Here is a 21348-nt window from a genome sequence, read left to right on the forward strand (position 1 = left end):
CTACAATGCTATATATTTTTTCAAAGTCCTTCAACTTTATTATTTTTTTCTATTTGGCCTTCAATCAACTCTGAGATACTTATAAAGCAGAACTTAATCCCCTCATTTTAGGATCCAAAGACCCAGCAAGCTTAGGTGAGTCCTTCTCCCAGTTCCTACAAAGGCAATTCCAAACTCAACTGTTCTACCAGATCCAATTGCCAACTGACAACTCTGCTATCAACTTTATAAAGAAAACAAAAGCCATCAGGCATCAATTTGTCCTATTTCTCTCTGCCCTACTTCACGCCTAAGCTTATCTTTATCCATACTCTTTTTCCTCATGAGTGAGAGAAAAAGAATCCATTTTCCTGTCCCCAAGACTAGGATGTGCCCAGGGTTCTAGTTCTTCCTATCTTTCAAAGTTCTTACTCCACCAGTGAGTTAATCTTGTTGTTCTTCTGTTCCTTCAACCTCTTCCTCTGTACTGGCTGATTTCTTTCATTGGACCAACACGCATGTGCAATATTTGCTTCCACCCTCTTCTGCGGAAAAGAAGTCAAAGGGGAGGGCGCTGTTTCACTACCGAGGTTCCTGAAGCTTGCACTGTACGAACGAAGGAGCAGCTCACAACGGAGACCGGCCGCCGTTCCTGAGTGCCATGGGCCCACGGAGCCGCCAGAGTCGGGCGGGAGCAGTACAAAGCACCAACCACAGCAGCGCCTTCAGCAAGAGTTCCCTGGCAGCACGCGGGTACGTACAGGATGCCTTCACTGCCTTCCTGGTCCCCGGGACCGCGCCAGAACTCTGAATTCTTTTAAGGAGCATTAAAAGAAAAAGTTTATTCTGGCCAGATGATATAATTTGCAGTGAAAATCTGTCACAAAGCATTCCAGATTATACCCCCCCCCCCAAAAAAAAAGTTAGAAATAAGCAAACAACAAAATACTGAAGAAAATTAAGTACATTGTACTAGGAAACTGTAACTCAATTTTCTTGAGCAGTTATCTTTAGATTGACAATCCAAAACCAAAAATGATAGCCAGGCAAAGTGACCCGCAGTCTCAGTACTCCAGGAGGCTGAAGCAGGAGGATCAAGTGAGCCCAGGAGTTTGAGGTTGCAGTGAGCTGTGACGTCACAGCACTCTACTGAGGGCAACATAGTAATACTCTGTCTCAAGGAAAAAAAAATTCTCTCTCAAAAGACTTTTGAGTTAAACATATGAGGTCTGACTATTAAGCTCACAAACTTATTCTAGAAAAAGTGCTACACAGCTCATTTCTAAACATCACTATAGTCACCTGTGAAGTACTCCCCTTGGGAAGCTATGCAACCAACACTAGCACCTAGTTCACCTTTCAAAGTGATTTTGGAACTCTTTGTGGAATGGTCATCAGAGCTGTTGTTGTATTACCCTTGATGTCCCAATGACATCAAAATGTCTTCCTTTTAATATTTCCTTTATCTCTGGGTATAAAAAAAGTCATGGGAGGCCAGATTGGGTGAGTAGGGAGGGTTCCAATACAGTTATTTGTATACTGGCTAAAAACTCCCTCACAGACAGAGCTGGGTGAGCTGTTGCATTGTCATGATGTAAGAGCCATGAGTTGTTGGCCAAGATTTTCAGGTATGATTTCCCTGTATCTCTATCAATGTTTAATTGTTGTACTATACTTTTTAGTCAGCCAGCAATTTTGGAGCACAATTCCATGAATTTTTGCAATGTTTTAATCAGTTCTGCTCCTTACTGACTGCCCTGATCTCTTTTTATCAGTGATGCTTTCTCTCCCCTTAGAAAATTGTTCAATCCATTTTTTTCATGGTACTATCTCCATAAATTTGGACTAACATGTCCATAATTTCAGTTCTACTCTTGCCAAGTTTAACAACATAATTAATGCTTGTTTTTTGCTCTAACCCAAGCTCTGACATTCTCGTGATGGCACACAAACATACACGACAATAATGAACACCATTCTGTAGGACACTGCCACCTAGTGTCAACACAAACATGACTGTGAGACACTGATATACCAAAGTTAGGAAGCCTTACTGAGTTTTTTATACAGTGCTGCCAATGTAAGTACGTGGTGGCAAATTCATGAACTTAATTGTCAGACCTCGGGCGGCACCTGTGGCTCAGTGGGTAGGGCGCCCCATATACTGAGAGTGGCGTGTTTGAACCCAGCCCCAGCCAAACTGCAACAAAAAAATAGCTGGGCGTTGTGGCAGGTGCCTGTAGTCCTAGCTACTCGGAAGGCTGAAGCAAGAGAATTGTCTAAGCCCAGGAGTTGGAGGTTGCTGTGAGCTGTGATGCCACAGCACTCTACTCTGTCTCTTAAAAAAAAAAAAAGTTGTCAGACTTCATATTAAACCAAAAAAAAAAAGTTTTCTTTTTGAGACAGAGTCTCACTTTGTTGCTCTTGGTAGAGTGCCATGGCACCATAGCTCACAGCAATGGTGAACTATGGTCACCATTGAGCCCCTTGCCTCAGCCTCCCAGGTAGCTGGGATGATGGGTGCCTGCCACAATTCTTGACTATATTTTAGAGACGGGGTCTCACTCTTGCTCAGGCTGGTCTCGAACTACTGAGCTCAGGCGATCCCCCTGCCTGGGCCTCCCAAAGTGCCAAAAATTTGTATATTTAGAAAATCCTTACATTTTACATATGAAAACAAAGCTACACTGAGGGTCTCCTCATCTTGGCTGCTCTGATGACTCACATCTCAACTTAAACATCAGGCTCTCAGAAAGATCCCGCCTGAGGCTGCTCACTATAATATTATCTATCACAGCATCATCCTGTCCATGTCCTCCATACCATCTACCAAAATTTGTAATTAATTAAAGCATTTGCTTGTTAAACATCTGTCCCAAAGCCTCACTTTTGTATAGGACAAGCTACAAATGTGTAAGGCTCACAACAACATAAAAGTGAGCAGGGGACATTTTATTACTGTGCATTAAAGTTATAATAATTTGATAATTTTTCATTATCATTTCTCAAAATAACTAGGAATGTAAAGGTAGGGCTAAAATCAATCACAAGAAAGTTGGAGTCGATCCTTGTATGACTGCTGGTGTCATATGCCCAGTCCTACTCCTTCAACTGGAATATACATTCATTGAGGGAAGCAAACTTGTCTGCTATGTACACAGTCACCAAAGAATTTAGGTTCTCTATAAATAACTGTTGAAGGGAGGGAGCTATCAAGACTGAAAACAGTGTACTCGTGATACCTCTAACTTGTCTCAAGAATATAGGCTAGGCATAGTAGCTCCAACCTGTAATCCTATCACTCTGGGAAGCCATAACAGGAGTAATCACTTGAGGTTATGAGTTTGAGATCAAGAATACACTAAAAGCTATAGATGCAGTCCCCAGAAAACACATCTATGCACACAGATGACATGGTTGACACATAGTTGACATGGAGCCCTTATGGAAACTTACTCATCAAGTAAGTTGAATTTGCATAGACCCAGCAACCCTTTCTTCTGTTAAAGAAAGGTTTACAGAATTCCTTTTTTTTTTGAGACAGTCTTACTATGTTACACTTGGTAGAGTGTCATGGCATCACAGCTCACAGCAACCTTAAACTCTTGAGCTTAAGCGATTCTCTTGCTTCAGCCTCCCAAGTAGCTGGTTCTACAGGCATCCACCACAGTGCCCGGCTATTTTTAGAGATGAGGTCTCGCTCTGGCTCATGCTGGTCTTGAACTCATGAGCTTAGGCAATCCACCTGTCTAGGCCTCCCAGAGTGCTAGGATTACAGGCATGAGCCACTGTGCCTGGCAACAGAATTCCTTTTAACAGTTCCCATTTAAGTGAAAGGAGAGCTGAAAGGCAACTTCTCTCATTATCTCTTAGGAAAGGGAAGGTCCAGAGAAAAGTTATGTGATTCCCAAGGGAAAATGTGAAAAACCCAGGTCCTCTGTAGACATCCTTAGCAAATGAGGCACTGGCTTTGTACAGGTTGCTGGAATTCAATCAGATTCTACTACTTTCTAATTGTGTGATCTTGAGCAAGTTACTTTGTTTCTGCATCCCTTCTGTAACATGGGTTTATGAACAGTGATTATCTCATGGGTAAGGTTGTGAAGGTTAAATGAGAAACCACATGTAAGTATTGGCCTGGTGCTGGGCATACAGTAAGCATTTAATAAATTTTAATGATGATGTATAACACCACTGTTAGTTTCTACTCTGTCAAGTACATCTCACAGTTGGGACTTTTCTCAGGCCAAAGATAGCTAAACTTCTCCATTTTCCAAAACCCACTCTACTGTATCTCTTCCATTTTGTAATTCACAATCTACTCTGATTGATCAATGAAGTTCCATATCCCATCCAATTTCTAGTGCTGTTTCATTTTTATTCACTGTCAAAATGACTACTGCAATAAATAGCAAATGACACAAAAATCATACATAATGATAATCTTGACTAATAATCAGATAAACTATTCATTTCTCAAAATCTCTGTCCAGCCTTTGTCCCTTTGTATATATACATATTTTGACTTCATTGGATCCTTTATTTTCTTATTTCACATCCAAAGCACTTGTCATCTTAGCACACACTCTGCTTTGCCAAAGTAGCACATGAGGAAAATTAGGATCTACCTAAGTGACCACAGGGTAGAATGACTGAGTAAATTGTTGCACAAGAATAGTGAACATTGAGGTGCATCTTACAAGGGTATATGTGAAACTTGGTAAACGGTCTGTGAAGCTAGTGAATGATGCCCCATGAATATATCAATGTAGACAGCTGTGATTTTTTTTTTTTTTTGTAGAGACAGAGTCTCACTTTATCGCCCTCGGTAGAGTGCCATGGCATCACACAGCTCACAGCAACCTCCAACTCCTGGGCTTAAGCGATTCTCCTGCCTCAGCCTCCCGAGTAGCTGGGACTACAGGTGCCCACCACAACGCCCAGCTATTTTTTGGTTTGCAGTTCAGCCAGGGCCGGGTTTGAACCCGCCACCCTTGGTATATGGGGCCGGCGCCTTACCGACTGAGCCACAGGCGCCGCCCACAGCTATGATTTAATAAAAAAAAAAAAAGAATATTGAACATTGAAATAATAAGTTGGAAGTTAAAACAGAGTACCTTTGGTTTCAGTAACTAAATTAACATGTGATTTCTTTCTTTCTTTTTTTTGAGACAGTCTCACTGTATTGCCCCCGGTAGAGTGCTGTGGCATCACAGCTCACAGCAACCTCCAACTCCTAGGCTTAAGTGATTCTCTTGCCTCAGCCTCCCAAGTAGCTGGGACTACAGGCACCTGCCACAATGCCCAGCTATTTTTTAGTTGCAGTTGTCATTGTTATTTAGCAGGCCCGGGCTAGATTTGAACCTGCCAGTTCTGGTGTATGTGGCTGGCGCCTTAGCTGCTTGAGCTACAGGTGCTGAGCCTAACATGGGATTGCTTAGCAAAATCCCATTCCATGTTAGCATTCCCACTGGGCAATCTTTTCTAAGAGGATGGAGTTCATTTGGTATAGCTTAATGGTGATTTCTCAGTTCCAGACCTCAGAGCTTTCTTTTAAGAATATGATATGAACCTACACCCATCACTCTAGGGCAAAGTCTAACCACATTTAAGTGTCAGAGTGCTGAGGGGTGCTTTTACAAGGTAGCATGCAATCACTAAAATCCAATAAGGTGGCTGCTCTGATAAAACGCTTTCCCACAGTCTATTATTCTGTAAGTTTTCTGGCTAGTGTGAGTTTTCTTATGTGTAATAAGGGAGGAGCTCTGGCTGAATGCTTTCCCACATTTGACACAGCTATAAGGTTTCTCTCCAGTGTGAGTTCTCTCATGCCTCACGAGGGAAGACCTCTGGCTGAAAGCTCTTCCACACTGGTTACATTCATAGGGGTTCTCCCCAGTGTGAGTTCGCTCATGCTGGTTGAGAGAGGAACGATCGCTGAAGGCTTTTCCACATTCATTACATTCATAGGGCTTCTCTCCTGTGTGTGTTCTCTTATGCAAAATCAGGTAAGAGCTTTGGCAGAAGGATTTTCCACAGTCTTTGCATTTATAGGGCTTTTCCCCTGTGTGAATCCTCTGATGTTGTGTCAGAGATGAAATCCTGTTGAAGGCTTTACCACATTCACTGCACCTGTAGGGCCTCTCTCCAGTATGAGTCCTCAGATGGCGAGTAAGGGTAGAGCTGTGTGTGAAGGCTCTCCCACATTCCTGACACTCATATGGTTTCTCTCCCGTATGAATTCTCTGATGTTCACTCAAAGAATGTCTCCGGTTAAACACCTTCCCACACTGGTGACATTCAAAGGGTTTCTCCGCTATATTAATTTTGTTGTGTACATTAAGAGCCACACTATGATTCACTGATTTTCCACTTTCCACATATACAGATGTCATATCCCCTGTTTCAGTTCTTTCATGTTGAATAAGCTGACCATTTTGGCTGATGGAATTTCCAAATTCATTACTTTCACAGGGTGTCTGATCTGCATATTGGATCTGATGACAGTTTAAGATTAAATCAGATGCCAAATTCTTGACATTTAGCTCACTGGCACTGACACATTTTCCTATAGAGGTTCCCTGTAATATAATATGGTCTGAGCTCAGATTACTAACACCTCCAAATCCACACCATGTCATTGCTTCTTCCTGAGCAACTGCCTTTATTTGGATGGATGTCATTTGCCTCAAAAGCCCCTGGGGGTCATCATGGGTCTTCTTGGACTGGTCACATCCCCAGTCTTCTATTATAAGCCTTATATTCATAGCACTAGATGGTTCTTCCTCCAAAACCACCTTCTTGCAAGTTGATTCTTGATTTTTCAGTTTAGTCTCCCAATCTGAAATACATTGGAGGGAAAAATATTTTTTTGGAGGAAGAGACTGCTATCTTAAGAATGGTGGGACAGGGGCAGTGCCTGTGGCTCAAGGAGTAGGGCGCCAGTCCCATATGCCGGAGGTGGCGGGTTCAAACCTAGCCCCGGCCAAAAAAAAAAAAAAAAAAGAATGGTGGGACAAAGGTGGCACTTATGGCTCAGTGGGTAGGGGGCCGGCCCCATATATCAAGGGTGGTGGGTTCAAACCTGGCCCTGACCAAACTGCAACAAAAAAATAGCCAGACATTGTGGCAGGTACCTGTAGTCTCAGCTACTCGGGAAGCTGAGGCAAGAGAATCACCTAAGCCCAGGAGTTGGAGGTTGCTGTGAGCTGTGTGATACCACAGCACTCTACTGAGGGTGATAAAGTGAGATTCTGTCTCTACAAAAAAAAAAAAAAAATGGTAGGACAAAAGAACTTATAACATAATACAAGACCCATGTGGATCGATGTTGAAATATCAGATTTCGACATGAGGGAAGAATGAGAAAAAGAGAGATGGGTCAGTAAGTAAAGCTGTTGAGTACAAGATACAGTGTAAGGAGTTTGACAATGACAGAAAAGAGGGAGAAATGTAAACATAGAAGCAATTACTCAGTATAGATGGGAGAATAAGGATGGCAGAGAGAAGCATCAAGAAAGCGAAAAGAGAAGAGATGTAACTAAAAAAAAAAAAAAAAGGCAAAATGGCTTCAAGAAGAAAATGGGGCCAGGTGCAGTGGCTTACACCTATAATCTCAACACTTTGGGAGGCCAAGGCAGGAGGATCACCCCTAGGAGTCTGAAACTAACCTAAGCAACAGAGTGAGACTATATCTCTACAATTTTGTTTTTAATTAACTAGGCTGGTGGTACATGACTGTAGTCCCAGCTACATAGGAGGACAAGGCAGAAGGATCACTCAAGTCCAGGAGTTTGCAGTTACACAGAGCTATGAAGGCACTATTGCACTCTACCCAGCGTAACAGAGTGAGACCTTATCTCCAAAAAAAAATTAGAAAATGTGATGTTATTTCTATGACCCCGAAGAAGGATAATACAGGGTAATACACAGATAGAGAAAGTTGCTAGAAGATACCTGTAAGTAAGTGGAAGATACCTGAGAAAGAATCTTGGTATTCTCTCTTATAATTAGAGCCTCGTGTAAAAATCTCTGACCAATGGTTCTTAAGGCACTATCCCCTTCCCAAAGGCTCATATCTGCCAGACGCTCACCTGAACAGGAGGCTTGGGGAAATCCTTTTTGCTTCATCCACAGGGCTTCTCTTTGCTCCAAGTAGACAGACCTCACTGACTTAAAGAGTGAATACCCTGTCCGTGGAGAAAGTCTGGTGTCTTGAGGGGTTTGTGCTGGGGAAAATGGACCATCCTCAATACCTGTGTAAGTGCTTTGGTTCTTCAAGGCTTCTGAAACAGACAAGAATACATTTGAGAAGTAGCAGGTTGCCTGAGCTGAAGATCTGACTTTCCTAATTAAAATATTTTGGATACATTTCCCTCAAAGAAGTTATAAAGGTGGTAAACATGCACACAAAAAGATGCTCAATGTCATTAGTAATTAGGGAAATGCACATTGAAACTATAATAAGATGCACTTCTCAGCTATTAGGAAGGTTATAATTTAAAAAATAAATAACTGGCTTGGCGCCAGCCATATACACCAGAACTGGCAGGTTTGAATCCAGCCCAGGCCCTCCAAACAACAATGACAACTACAACAACCAGGTGTTGTGGGGATATCTGTAGTCCAAGCTACTTGGGAGGCTGAGGCAAGAGAATCACATGAGCCCAGGAGTTGGAGATTGCTGTGAGATGTGATGCCACGGCACTCTACCCAGGGTGACAGCTTGAGGCTCTGTCTCAAAAATAATACTAATACTAATAATAACTGTTGGCAAGGGTGTGGAGAAATTAGAACACTTTACACTGCTGGTAGGAATGGAAACTGTACACAGCTTACTATGTAAAACAGCATGGCAATTTCTCAAAAAGCTAAATTCTAACACAGAATTGCCATACAGCCCAGCAATTCCACTCTCAGCTATCTACCCAAAGAACTGAAAACAGGGAGTGAAAAAGATACTTGTTTGTTAATGTTCACAGTAGCATTATTTACCATAGCCAAAAGGTGGAAACAAGTGTCCATCAGTTGGTGAATAACAAAATGTATTATACACATAGAATGGAATCTTATTCATCCATGAATGAACCTCTAACACATGCTATGTGGATGAATCTGGAAAACACCATGCTCAGTGAGAAGCAAGACACAAAAGGTCATGCATGCATGATTCCATTTACATGAAATGTCCAGAACAGGCAAATAGAGATCGAAAGTGGATTAATGGTTGTCAGGAGTGGAAGGGAGGTGGCAAGATAGGAGATGAATGTTTAACAGGTACAGTTTTAGTTTAGGATGATAAAAGAGTTCTGTTAAAGGATAGTTGTGCTGGTTATGTCACATATAAATGTATTAAAGCTACCATACATCCCTCTGATCTGTCAGAGAAACCAGGAGACAAGGAAAGCCACAGGCTAGGAACCACATCTGTCTTGCTTACTGATAAATCCCCAAGTCCTAGTATTGTGCCTGACAAATGGTAGATGCTAGAATTTAACAAGCATGTGAAATTTATGGTGCTCGTCTTACCCAGGGAGACAAGGTTCCTATAGTTCTCCAACATCACCTCTCTGTACAGGTTCCTTTGAGCAGGGTCCAGGAGCTCCCACTCCTCCTGAGAGAAGTCCATGGCCACATCCTTGAAGGTCACTGATTCCTAAAATATCACAGCAGTCTGTTCAAGATGCATTCATCTTGAGGAGGGGTGCAGATGGTGGCACCAGAGTAGTTCAGGAGGAGGGGTGCAGATGGTGGCACCAGAGTAGTTCAGAAAAGTCAGAATACAACAAGCTAAAGTCAGGTTCTACCAGCTACCTTGTGGGTACTTGTCTGTGGCTTACAATCAGGGGGCCATATAGATTCTAGCTCCACTATAAACACAGCAAGGAGGACCTGAACACAGGTCTGAATTAAACACTTTGACATTTTTTACTGAACTAGTTATTCTAACTTCTAGATCTATGAATATGACATTCACACTTGACAATCTCTTGCTGCTGGGGCCAGGTGTGGTAGCTCATGCCTATAATCCCGGTGCTTTGGGAGGCTGAGGCAGGGAGATGACTTGAGCCTGGGAGTTCAAGGCCAATCAGCCAGGCGTGGCGGTGTGTATCTATAGTCCAGCTACTGAAGTAGGCTCAGTCAAGAGGATCACTTGAGTCCAGAAATTTGCTACAGTGAGCTATGATGATGCCACTGCTTTTCAGCCTGAGTGATAGAGTGAGACCCTGTCTCAGGAAAAAAAAAAAAAAAAGAGGGTAAAACATAAGGGCCCTAGGCTGGGCATGGTGGCTCACACCTTTAATCCTAGCAACTCTGGGAGGCCGAGGTGGGTGGACTGCCTGAGCCAGAGTGAGACCCCATCTTAAAAATAGCCAGTGTTGTGGTGGGCACCTGTAGTTCCACCTACTTGGGAGGCTGAGGCAAGATAATCGCTTGAGCCCAAGAGTTTGAGGTTGCTGTGAGCTATGACGCTACAGCACTCTACAGAGGGTGACAAAATGAGACTCTGTCTCAAAGGAAAAAAAAAAACAAAACCGAGTTTGTGACCAGCCTGAGCTAGAGCAAGTCTCTACCTTTAGAAATAGTGGGGTGTTGTGGCAGGTATCTGTAGTCTCAGCTACTTGGGAGGCTGAAGCAAGAGAATTGCTTAAGCCCAGGAGTCTAGGATTGCTGTGAGCTATGATACCACAGCACTTTACTAGGGGCAACAAATGAGACTCTGTCTCAAAAAACAAAAACAAAAACAAAAACATAAGGGCCCTGCTTGCCCCTCAGTCTTTCTCAGGAGAGAGATGGCTTGTCCATACTGCCCTACCCCCAATAGAAAGGGTGCTTTTCTGGGCAGCTCTCTCTGTTCTATAGGACAAGGTACTAGATCCCGCCCCTCCCCTGTCCTTACACTTCAGAGAAGCTTGGGTACTGGGACCAAACAGTCATGGGCAACTCTCCAGTATTTCCCACATACCAAGGGGGTTCCTTCTCTATCAGTGAGTTTCTGATGAATTCGTTCCCTCCAAATATACCAGGTGCCTTTCAGGAGAAGGAGAATGTCTCACCTGGGACCAGGGGGGCAGGTACCCAGAAGCCATTCTCTCCTCTTGGGAAAATGAGGGTTCCTGAGCCAGCAGAGCTGCAGAAAAGAGAAAGGTGCTGTGAGATCAGATTCAGGCCCATCCCCTGAGGATTCTGGAATCCTCACTCTAGAGACCCCTGCATCCACCCATATGCAGAGGGAGGTAAACTGAAACCAGGACTGAGACCAGAGGTCTCAAAAGCTCCATTTTATGGATAAAGGTATCAAAGATTTGGGAGGCAACCAACTACTGAAGTTTACAAAGTGAATGTGCTCAGTTGCATGCAGTGGTTCAAACCTATAATCTTGAACTCTAGGAGGTCAAGACGGGTGGACTGGTTGAGCTGAGGAGTTCAAGACCAGCCTGAGCATAAGTGAGACCCTGTCTCTACCAAAAACAGAAAAACTAGTTGGGCATTGTGGCATGGGCCTGTAGTCCCAGCTACTGAGGCAAGAGGATCGCTTGAGACCAAGAATTTGAGGTTTCTGTGAGCTATGATGCCATCGCACCCTCCCACAGAGTGAGACCCTGTCTAAAAAAAAAGCGAACATGCTCTATTGTGAAGTGAAGCACTCTGTGTAAGTTTCCTGTGGCTGCTTTAACAAGGAACTACAAACAGAAGTCTGAGATAAGGGTGATGGCAGGATCATGTACATTTTGAAGCAAGGAGAGGTTCTTTCCCATCTCTCTTAAGAACTTCTGGTGGCATGACTGGCATCCTTATAAAAGAGAGAGAAAGACACACAGGGAAGGTCATGTGACAATGAAGGCAGAAATAAGAGCCTGGCTGGGCCACTTACGGCAGCTGTAAGCTAAGGAATGTCAGGGATTGCCAGTCTCCACAAGAAGCTGGAAGAGGCAAGAAGGATCCTCCCCTATAGATTTTAGAGGTAGCACAACCTTGCCACACCACCTTGATTATGGGCTTCTGGCCCCCAAACCTGTGAGAGAATAAATTTATATTGTTTTTAGCACATCCAGTGTGTGACAGCAGCCCCAGGAAACTCATGCAAGGACCAAAGGCAAATGGAGACACAGCATTTCTTGCTCACCCCTTAGCCTTGCAACTGAGGAGCTTCCCCCCAGGGAACGCCTTGCAAGGACCTTCAGGGATTTACAACCTGCTAGGCTTCCCTCACCCTCCCACTTGAGGAGGCTTCCTCTTTGCTCTTGGGACCCTAAATTGTAGCTCATGGCAAAAGATACATGTCTAGCCCCTAAACTTCTACAGACCATTTGTCACCCACCCTCCCATGGTACATGGGACCCTCTAACTTCACGGTTGACAAAAGCAACCCTTGTTAGACCCCCTCATTCACCCAGACCTGTGGCACCTGGACCAGGTGCATTCATACAAGGTCCAAACCCTGAGACTCACCCTTGATGTGCAAGAAAGGCCTGGTGAGGACTTCCTTGCAGAGAAAAATGAAATAATGCCCAGGGAACGGGGGAGCCATGAAAAAATGCCCAGGGAACAGGGAAGCCAGGGAACTTTGGTGTTGGGAGAATAGCAGAATGGTTGGCTGCTTCCTCATTCCTCAGCAGGTATGGGCATAAACAGAAGGGACCCTGGATACCTTACTACCAGGACCACAATGCTAAGCCATAAGCCAGGTCTCTCCCCTGGACACTGTGGACATTGGTGGGGCCATCCTAGGCACTTCAGGGTGCTGAACAGCGTCCCTCTGGCCTCCACCCACTCCACGCCAGGAACTCCCCCTAAGTAGTGACAATCACCCGTGTCCCCAAACATCTCCCAGTGGCCCCTGGAAACAGATCGTCCCCACGTGATTAGAAACCCTGATCTAGCTCCCAAAAGAGCCTAACTCAATCTTCATCCAAGCCCAGGCGTTTTGGTCACTTTATTATAAAAGTAAACAGGTTTTCTCCCGTTTCCTTACAGGTTCGGCCAGAAGAGCCTTATTCCGTTAGTAAAAGTCATCATGGGCTTCTTATCCACGTTTTTTTCACAAGGGGAAGGTCGGACTTGGGCAGGCAGTCAGGACCGGGAGGTCTTGCGCGAACCTGCCGGCCTCTCCCATGTAGCCTCCGACCTCCCAGAGGAGTCCGGACGACCATACTCGCCACCGCGTCCTGCCCAGCCCCGCCTGAGCCCCGACCCGCCACTTACGGCAGTGCGGGCCCCACGTGGGCGCAGGTGACCCTCGGACCACGAGGCTAGAAGCCGCGCAGCTCCCCCGCGGCAGAAGCGGCCCACGCAGGCCTTGCGACCCCCAGCTCTGCTCTGCCCCTCGGCGTTCGGAGTGGATGGTCCCGCCCCCTCGTGAATTCCTGCCGTCGCCCGCGGACGCGCGTGGCCGCGGATCGGCATCGCGCCTGCGCACCACGAGCCTGCAAACTACAAGTCCCCGCAGGCTGCGGGGCACGACGCTTGACCGTCAGAGTCCGGGACACGGAGCTGTGTCACAGCGCCTCCTCCGCGCGGGAGGTGTCTTCGTAGGATTTCCTGACCCCGCCCAGTGCAGCCCTCCACAGCGCTGGCGTCAGCTGGAGGCCCTAGAGGTCCTGGAGCCTTAATCCTAACTCCGCTAGTTCCGCGGCTTAACCAGCTTCTCAGCCCATTCATAGCCCGGCTATACCCCCCGGGGCCACGGGTGCCAACCGTGCAGCGGTAAACCCAGTTCCATCGGCTGCTGTAGAAAACCGGGGAAAAAACACGTCATATATTTAGCAAGAAACCTAACACACAAAGGCTTGCCATTAAACATTATTTATTAACAAATTATATAAATATATGATGCATTTATACGTGTTAAAATTGTTTTAATAACTAGTCTATTAATAAAATTAATATTGATTTTATTAATAAGTTAAAGTTATACTATAAGATTCATAATATATTTTAGTAATACATAATTGTATACTAACACTACATGTAAAATTCATAAATATATTCATACGTATTATAACAAATATATTAATACGTATTAACTATGTACTAATACATTAGTTATAGAATATTTACGTTTTTATATAAAATTTACATATTAGGTATAAATATATAACATGATAAATGTATAATTTAATAATTAATAAAATAAGTTATTTATTGATATTTATTTATTGAGAGATGGGGTCTCACTGTTGCCCATATGATTGAGATATGGGGTCTCACTATTGATAAATTATATTTATTTATTTATTTATTGAGATATGGGGTCTCACTTGCCCAGCTAGCGGGCAGTGGCATCATTATAGCTCACTGCAGCCTCAAACTCCAGGGCTCAAATGATTCTCCTGCAAAAAAATGGGAATTTGTTGATTCAGGTAACTAGATTGGTTCCCAATGTGGACTGAGATAGCAGCACTTGGGTGACAATGGGGGGCAGGCCTCAACCACAGCCCTGGCTTCCTCTGTGTCCTTTGGCTTCCAACTCCAACAGGCTCCGCGTTTCAAGTTCAATAAAGTTCTTTAATGGGTTTAACAAAAGTTACAGGCCAGACTGCACTGACTCAAATGATCCAAAAGGAGTCACAGTCCCACCCACAAAGTGTTGTGGGACGGCCCATACCACCTGCATGTGATCTCCCTTTAGTTACTAAGCCAGATCTGCTTTCTTGACCTTGCAGAGCAAGGGAAAGGAAAGCTCCCTGGAAAGGCAAGTTCAGGTGGGGATAGCATGACATTGGCCTGTGGCAACCTAGAAAGACCCATGCTTGGTGTACAGCCACAGTGAGCTTAGAACCCAGGATGCCACTCGGGCACCGGCCCCCCACCCCCCAAGGCTACTCTAAGAGTTGAACCCAGGCCTTCCCTCCCGCAAACCCAGCACTTGACCCACCTTCAAGCTGCCCATCAGTATCTGCATTGAAGTTGCATTTCATACTGAGAAGGGCCTCAATGCTGAGGCCCCACATGGGCTATTAGAGGCCATGGCCTTCAGCTGATATTGCTGATTGGGAAGCAGATGCAGGCTCTGATCCTGAGACATCCAGCACACAGGGACAGTGACACCAACCCCGGGAGCAGTGAGGACGCAGCAGTGCCTGCTTGGTCCTGAAGCCACAGACCTGTTGTTCTGTGGCCACAGAGTCCAACAATGGCCACCCCCTTATCACCCTCCTGTGATTTGGGGGAATGTCCAGGGAGAGAAGAGGGAGCCTGCCTGACGCTACCAGAAAGCCCAGCTCTTCTCAGAGTAGGAAATAAAAACCCAACAACTGGGAAGCCTGGGGCAGGGAGGAGATCCCAGGGAAAAGCCAGAGGCCCACCTCTACCCCACCAGCCCCAGGGTTGTATAGGTGGCTATAGAAGAAACCTTTTCTGCCTTCAGGTTTTGTCAAAACCTAACAGATGAGTTTATAGTTATGAAGTTCAGGAAACACCCAGGTGCCCTTTTTTTCTCACAGGGAAGCAGCAGGGGACTAGGGAGAATGAAAAGCTGGATTGATAGAGGAGCCTCATACCAGGTTATCCTCTTGAGGCCACTGCAAAGGAGGGTGGCTGGGCAGCTATGGGAGCTGTTTGGACCCCAGAGGCTACAATGACAGCAGCCCTGGTGGACAGGGGACCATCTGCCTGAGGCTGCAACCCCATTCCTCCAATAACTCAGAGCACAATGGACGGTGGGGGGTGGGGGAAGTGGGGGTGGGTTGGAGAGTACTATGGCACATCTGGATTTTGCACAGGGATGAGGTGGGGACCAAGTGTGAGCTTAGCACAGAGGACAGCAAGGGTACCCCAGACTTGCTGCCCCTGTGCCCAGAATGAGGGGCTCTGCCCCCGTCATCTGTCTCATGGAAGCCCTGCTGTGGTCTCTCATTTTTTTACCTTTTTCAAGCCCCAGGTATTTTCAGCATAAGCAACAGCTATCATGACTCTGGACATCAATCCCCACCTTCCAGGCACCTGGTCCTGGGCATGTGGGGAGCCTGTCAGCTCTGCGAAGAGAAAACTCATCCTTTGCCCCCTGAGTTTAAAGGACAGAAGTGGACACAGGAAGCAGAGCTAGGTGCACAGGCTCAGGGAAAATGGGATGAGGGAGACAGCACAGCCCAAAGAATCCCATCCTAATTGAGGTGATGACCAGAGGTGGCCATGTGGCTGTGGCTCTGGCCTTGAGAAGATGGGTTAGGAACAAGGAATGTCACTGGTTCCATTGACCAGCCTCTTCTGCAGAGGACTCAGGAGAAGACTCGTGGCATAGGAGGAAATGCCAGTGCTTAGACTTAAGGGGGGGCCTCCTGTCCCCTTCTGACCCCCTCCTTAAGGGGGTCAAGGACCCAAAAAAGCAAGATTATGGAGACATTTGGGGGAATTTTCAGAAGATCCAAGAAGTCCACCCTACTCTTGGTCAAGACTTTGTCATGATTCTAAGGGCCAAGGGAGGACAAGGCACTGGGAGCCTCTGAGCCAAGGCTGACCTAGTTAAGTCTTCAAGGTCATCCAACAGAGGCCATGGCAGAGCTCCCAGCAGCTTCACTGATTAGAAGCCAGCTCATGTCAAGTAAATCCCCAGAGTCTTTGGTCCTGAAGCCAGAATAAGCTAAGTCTCTCCTGTGGATGCCCAGGAGTATGTGTTCCCCCTGGCGAACGCAAATGGGCAGCTGCCTCCCCAACTGGCCCTACTGGCTGCTGTACACAGATAAGGCTACCTGGACTTCCAGATTCTCTGACCTGGTTCTGCAGCGCTAGAGCTCAATAAGGAGGAGGAGTGAGGGAAGGACTCCAAATATTTTCCAGGACAATCCCAGATGAGGTGTGAGGAGGAAGCAGAACTCTCTTGGTGGAACCTCCAGCCGTCCAGCTTGGTTGAACACAACAGGGAACCCTTCCAGGGGTCCTGAGCCCCTGGGGCTTCACCCCCTCCAACAGCTCAGCCGTTCCCTAGAGCCCCAAGCTTGTCTTAATTCAGGCTGGGGTTACAGGCAGGTCAGAGCCCAAGGGCTGGACCTCACAATGTCCAGTGCTCACCAGAAACACCACATTCCCATCCATGGAGAGAAAGGGCAGAAGCCATAGGGAGCCTTTCTCCTGTTTTGTTTTGTTTTTTTGTTTTGTTTCCTTTTTAATGACCACATTTCAAAGCAAAACCCACATGTAACAAATAGTGTTCCCAAGAAGGGGACATGTTAGTGCAACAAAGACAAGGCCCTGGGCGACACCAGAGCTCTCCAGATGCCGCAAGCACAAAACCTCACAGGGCAGCCTCTGGTGGAGGCATGAGGATCATGAGGGGTGAGAGCCATCTCCTTGACCCCTGCACACCTGCCTTACCTGGGCACTGTGCGGGAGCCTACCCTGCCCTGCTGGAGGCTAAGGCACTGGGGCGCCAGAATGTGGGCTGGACCAGGGCAGTCTGGCAGCTGGGGTGTCAGCATGCCTGTGGTTCACAGCCCCCCACCTGCAGCCCCTTGCTCAGGAGAAAGGCGTCTTGTTTGGGGTCACGGCCCAGGAAGCGCTTCAGCATGGCACTGGCGTCCTCTGAGCCACCGGGCCTCAGGATACAGCTTCTGTAGTCCATGCCGACCTGTGAGGCAGAAGGCCTGGGGATCTGCATGGCCCCTCCAAAGTGGTTTTTGCAGCAGCCCCTTCCCAGGCACAGGCTGCCCTCATCAGCAGCATGTGGGGGTAGTGTGCAGATGCCTTGGATCCCAATCTCAGGGTGTGTGTGTGCAGGACCCAGTATCCCTACGAAACTCCCCTGGTAGCTCTTCCCCTGACAGGGGTCTGAAATACCAGGCTGAGTCAAGAACAGAAGTGGTGGCCAGACAGAGGCGGGAGATGGTCTGGGCCTCAAAGGCCTAGGTTCCATCTGCCCCTTCTCTGCAGTGGCAGTGGGACTCGGGGCAGGTGGTGGCCCAGTGGAGGCACTGTGCATAGTTTGGGCACAGCACAGACAGGATGGGGAGGTGGCCAGTATTGGCTGTACAGAATCTGGGGACCCAGGACAGCCCTGGCCACAAAGGAGCTCAAGATATCCTCAAGCCTCACTGGACCCTATACTGACTAAAGGTGGCTGCTGGCCCACCTGGCCCTGTGCCCCCGGGGGCTCTCTCCACTTCTCCAATTCCCTTGCAGTCAATTTAGTGGGTACAAGAACTGTCCTGTCCTCAGAGGCAGCCCCCTGGTGCAAAGGCAGGTGCCAGAGGGTGGCGCAGGAAACCGTCGGCTCCCAGCTATGATCAGGGGCCTGCCAGAGCCAGAGGGTCTCAGAGGGGTCAGAAGACAGTGGACTTCTCCATTCTCACATCTCCAGGCCCTAGCCTTCCCACAGCTACAAGGGGGTATTCAAGAGCAGGCTACCTGGGGCAATGCCCCAAGACCCCCTAGAAACCCCCAGGGCAGGGCAGGCTCCTGGTGCAGCTGGGACCCATCTAGCTCTGTGATAGAATCCAGCAGCTGCCCCCAAGCCTGAGAACACACCAGGCCAGCAGGAGCCACAAGCTTGTGGTGGGCATTAATATTCCCATTTTATAGGTGAGCAAACTGAGGGTCACAGAAATGAAGAAATGCCAAAAGGCCAAAACTACTTCCCCCAAAAAGGGTCTGAGAGCTCCTGAGAGCCTGGGGCTCCCAGAACCACCACCATCCCCAGCCCCAAAGAGTCCGGTGCAGAGCTTCCAGCAGCATCTGAGAGACCAGCATGCACCTCAGCACACTTGCACCTGAGGCTGTAGACTTGCTGTCCCTAGTCCTAAATAGTGGGAGCACCCCTCAGTTGTCAGTAGATAGCACAAGGCCATGAGTCCCTGGCCTCCCCTCCTCACCTTGCTGTTCAGGACGCCTTCCTGCTTGAAGCGTGTGTGAAACATGTCCATGGAGTACACCTCACTCCACAGGTAGCCGTAGTACTGGGCATCATAGCCCCCTGCCAGGTGGCCGAAGGTTGCAGGCATGTTGGTCCCTGGGACAGACACACAGCAAGGTTGGCTCCCTCAGGAAGAGGACATCAAAGCAGCCTCACCAGAGACCCACCCCTGCCCTAGCCTGGGACAGCCCTGGAGACACAAAGCTAAAACAGGGTTGTGGGACATGTCTGCACCTGCTACTGCAGAGGACAAGGGCATGGTCACCAGTGACATTAGCGTCTATAGCGTCTTGCCATTAGGGTCAGGCATGGTGGCTCACACCTGTAATCCTAGCACTCTTGGGAGGCCAAGGTGGGAGGATTGCTTTAGCTTGGAAGTGTGAGACCAGCCTGAGCAAGAGTGAAGACTGTCTTTACTAAAAATAGAAAAACTAGCTGAGCATTGTGTAGGCCCAGCTACTCGGGAGGTTGAGGCAAAAGGATCACTTAAGCCCAAGACTTTAAGGTTGCTGTGAGCTATGATGATGCCACAGCACTCAGAGTGAGACTCTGTCCCCAAAACCCCCAACATATTTGCCATTAGGAGACTGCCTGATCAAGGCACACTGATATGATGCAATATCATATGCCACTTAAAGCACTTTGTTGAAGATTTAAGTGTTCATGAAATATTAAACCAGTAAGACATAACACGTTAAAATTCCAGTTCTCTTCGCATAGCTGTATATTCATACACACATACAAATAAGGCATGTCATTAACTCATTGCTTTCAGGATCTAGAATTACTAGTCTTTTCTGTACCTTTCCAAGCTTTCTACAAAGCACATAATTGCAATTTTGGATCAAGAAAAAACCAGCTTCATTTGTTGATGTATTTAAAGCAAAGGTTCCCCAGAATGCATTTCTCCTGAAGTCCCAGGACCTATACCTACGCCCCCCACAGCCAGAAACCTGCCTTAGGCAGGGCTGCCCTCCAGTGGCCACCTTGAGAAGCCCCCAGCAGGGAGCTCCCCAGCACTCGCCAAGTAAAACACGAGCATGGACTTGCTCTGGGTTCCCTGGCTCAGGGCAGCTACCTGGCGTTGCAGGGACCCCGAGGATGTCCTTACAGAGCCGGGCATACTCCTCTGCTGGGTCTGCATCCGTCTGCGTGTGCAGGGCCTGGTCCACCTTGGCAAGGACGATCTGGCGCAGGTTGAAGAGACCTGGGGAAAGATGGGCAGGAGCTGGCCTCTAGGTTTTGGGGTGGGTGTCCCAACACTTCTAGGCACACCAGACCTGAAAACTGCAGGTGGCCCTGTGACAGGGCCCTTGTCCTGCCTTGGTGACCAGAGAGCGTGAAGGTGGGCAGCTGGGGTGGCCGCACCTGTGTTGGCCTGCCGGGATGCGATGAGCTTCTCCAGGAGTGCCTGAGGCACGGTGCCACCCGTTCGATAGTGCCGCGACATCCGGAGCAGGGGTTCCTCCTCCCATACCCAGTTCTCCAGCATCTGTGAAGGCGCCTCCACGAAGTCTCGCTCCACATGCGTTCCGCTGAACATGGCAAACTCCGCCTACAGGTATAGGGCAAAGAGCCGCACCAATGCCCAGACCCTGCCCAGCCAGTTCCCTAGGGCCTTACCTGGGCCACCCTCCCAAGCACACCTAGACAGCCAGGTAACTGCCTCTCCCCCAGCTGCAAAGCCTGAAAAGTGATGAGGACAGGTAAGGCCCCTGGGCTGCTGCTGGCTGACCTGTTCCAGGACATGCCCAAAGATGCTCACCGCTGTCCCAGTGGTCACCCACACTCCTCTGCCCTGTCCATGGAGCTCCCCAAAAGCTCTGTGCCCCAAAGAAACATAGGTGCCAGTGTGGAAGGGGCCTGAGAACAATTGGGTTTGAATGACCCTGGGTGCCAGGCGACAGAAGGTACACTATGTCTGTGCCTAGAATCTTCCCTTTGAGGCCTAGCCCTTGGCTCAGTCCAGCCAGAGCCACACCTGGAGAACAACAGGCCAAATGGCTTCTCTAGAGACCTAGAAGTCATTTCAACAGCACAGAGGCTCCCCCACTCCAAGGATCATGCAATCATGCTCCTTGTCCTGCTAGCAAGTGTGCATGGAGGGACTTGTGCTGTTCACAGAGGGACTTGTTTCAGGTGTAGGGGATCCTGCATGTGCATGTGTGTATGACAAGGGTAAGCACTGTGGACCCAGAGTATGGCAGGAAGCCGGGAAAGGATGCATAGGCTCTCATTCCTGGATTCATCTACTCAGTAAGGTTTATGTTCACACTCAGCACTTTCTCAGAGACTTCTACCTTCTCTTAGCTCAGACTGTGGACAAGGGTCCTCTTCTTATTCTAATGAGAGTGACATTTGTTTGCATTTTTGTGCTTAATGGTGATGTGGGCTGGGCTGTTTAAAACACCCTCATGGGTGGTACTGAGGTGTCTAATAGTGTCCTTGGGCACAAAGAGGCCACGAGGAGCTTCACAGAGGAAACCATGTATTATAGAAGTTGCACTCAGGCCCCAGAGACA

General features: G+C 47.6%; 2 protein-coding genes across 4 annotated transcripts in view; both read right to left on the minus strand.

The window, feature by feature from the left end:
- Positions 1-4127: 4127 nt before the first annotated feature.
- On the minus strand, positions 4128-15975 carry ZNF554 (zinc finger protein 554). Its single transcript, XM_053608689.1, has 6 exons — positions 15914-15975; positions 13186-13445; positions 11037-11110; positions 9508-9634; positions 8073-8264; positions 4128-6820 (listed from the first exon to the last, which is right to left on the minus strand). The coding sequence occupies exons 1-6, from the start codon at positions 15973-15975 to the stop codon at positions 5637-5639; spliced, it is 1899 nt and encodes a 632-aa protein (XP_053464664.1). The 3' UTR covers positions 4128-5636.
- THOP1 (thimet oligopeptidase 1) overlaps positions 13899-21348 on the minus strand; it is a 39974-nt gene continuing 32524 nt past the window's right edge. Inside the window, exons 10-13 of one of the 3 annotated variants that reach the window (XM_053580693.1) lie at positions 20195-20381; positions 19938-20033; positions 18786-18922; positions 13899-17545 (exon numbers count right to left, since the gene is read on the minus strand). In XM_053580693.1, the coding sequence (XP_053436668.1) occupies positions 17390-17545; positions 18786-18922; positions 19938-20033; positions 20195-20381 (576 nt within the window). In that variant the 3' untranslated portion in view covers positions 13899-17389. Of the gene's footprint in view, positions 17546-18785; positions 18923-19904; positions 20034-20194; positions 20382-21348 lie in introns of all 3 variants that reach the window. The other 2 variants (XM_053580689.1, XM_053580681.1) reach the window with 2 other exon arrangements.

This window comes from Nycticebus coucang, chromosome 2 (assembly GCF_027406575.1).
Source record: "Nycticebus coucang isolate mNycCou1 chromosome 2, mNycCou1.pri, whole genome shotgun sequence".
Taxonomy (NCBI): Eukaryota; Metazoa; Chordata; class Mammalia; order Primates; family Lorisidae; genus Nycticebus; species Nycticebus coucang.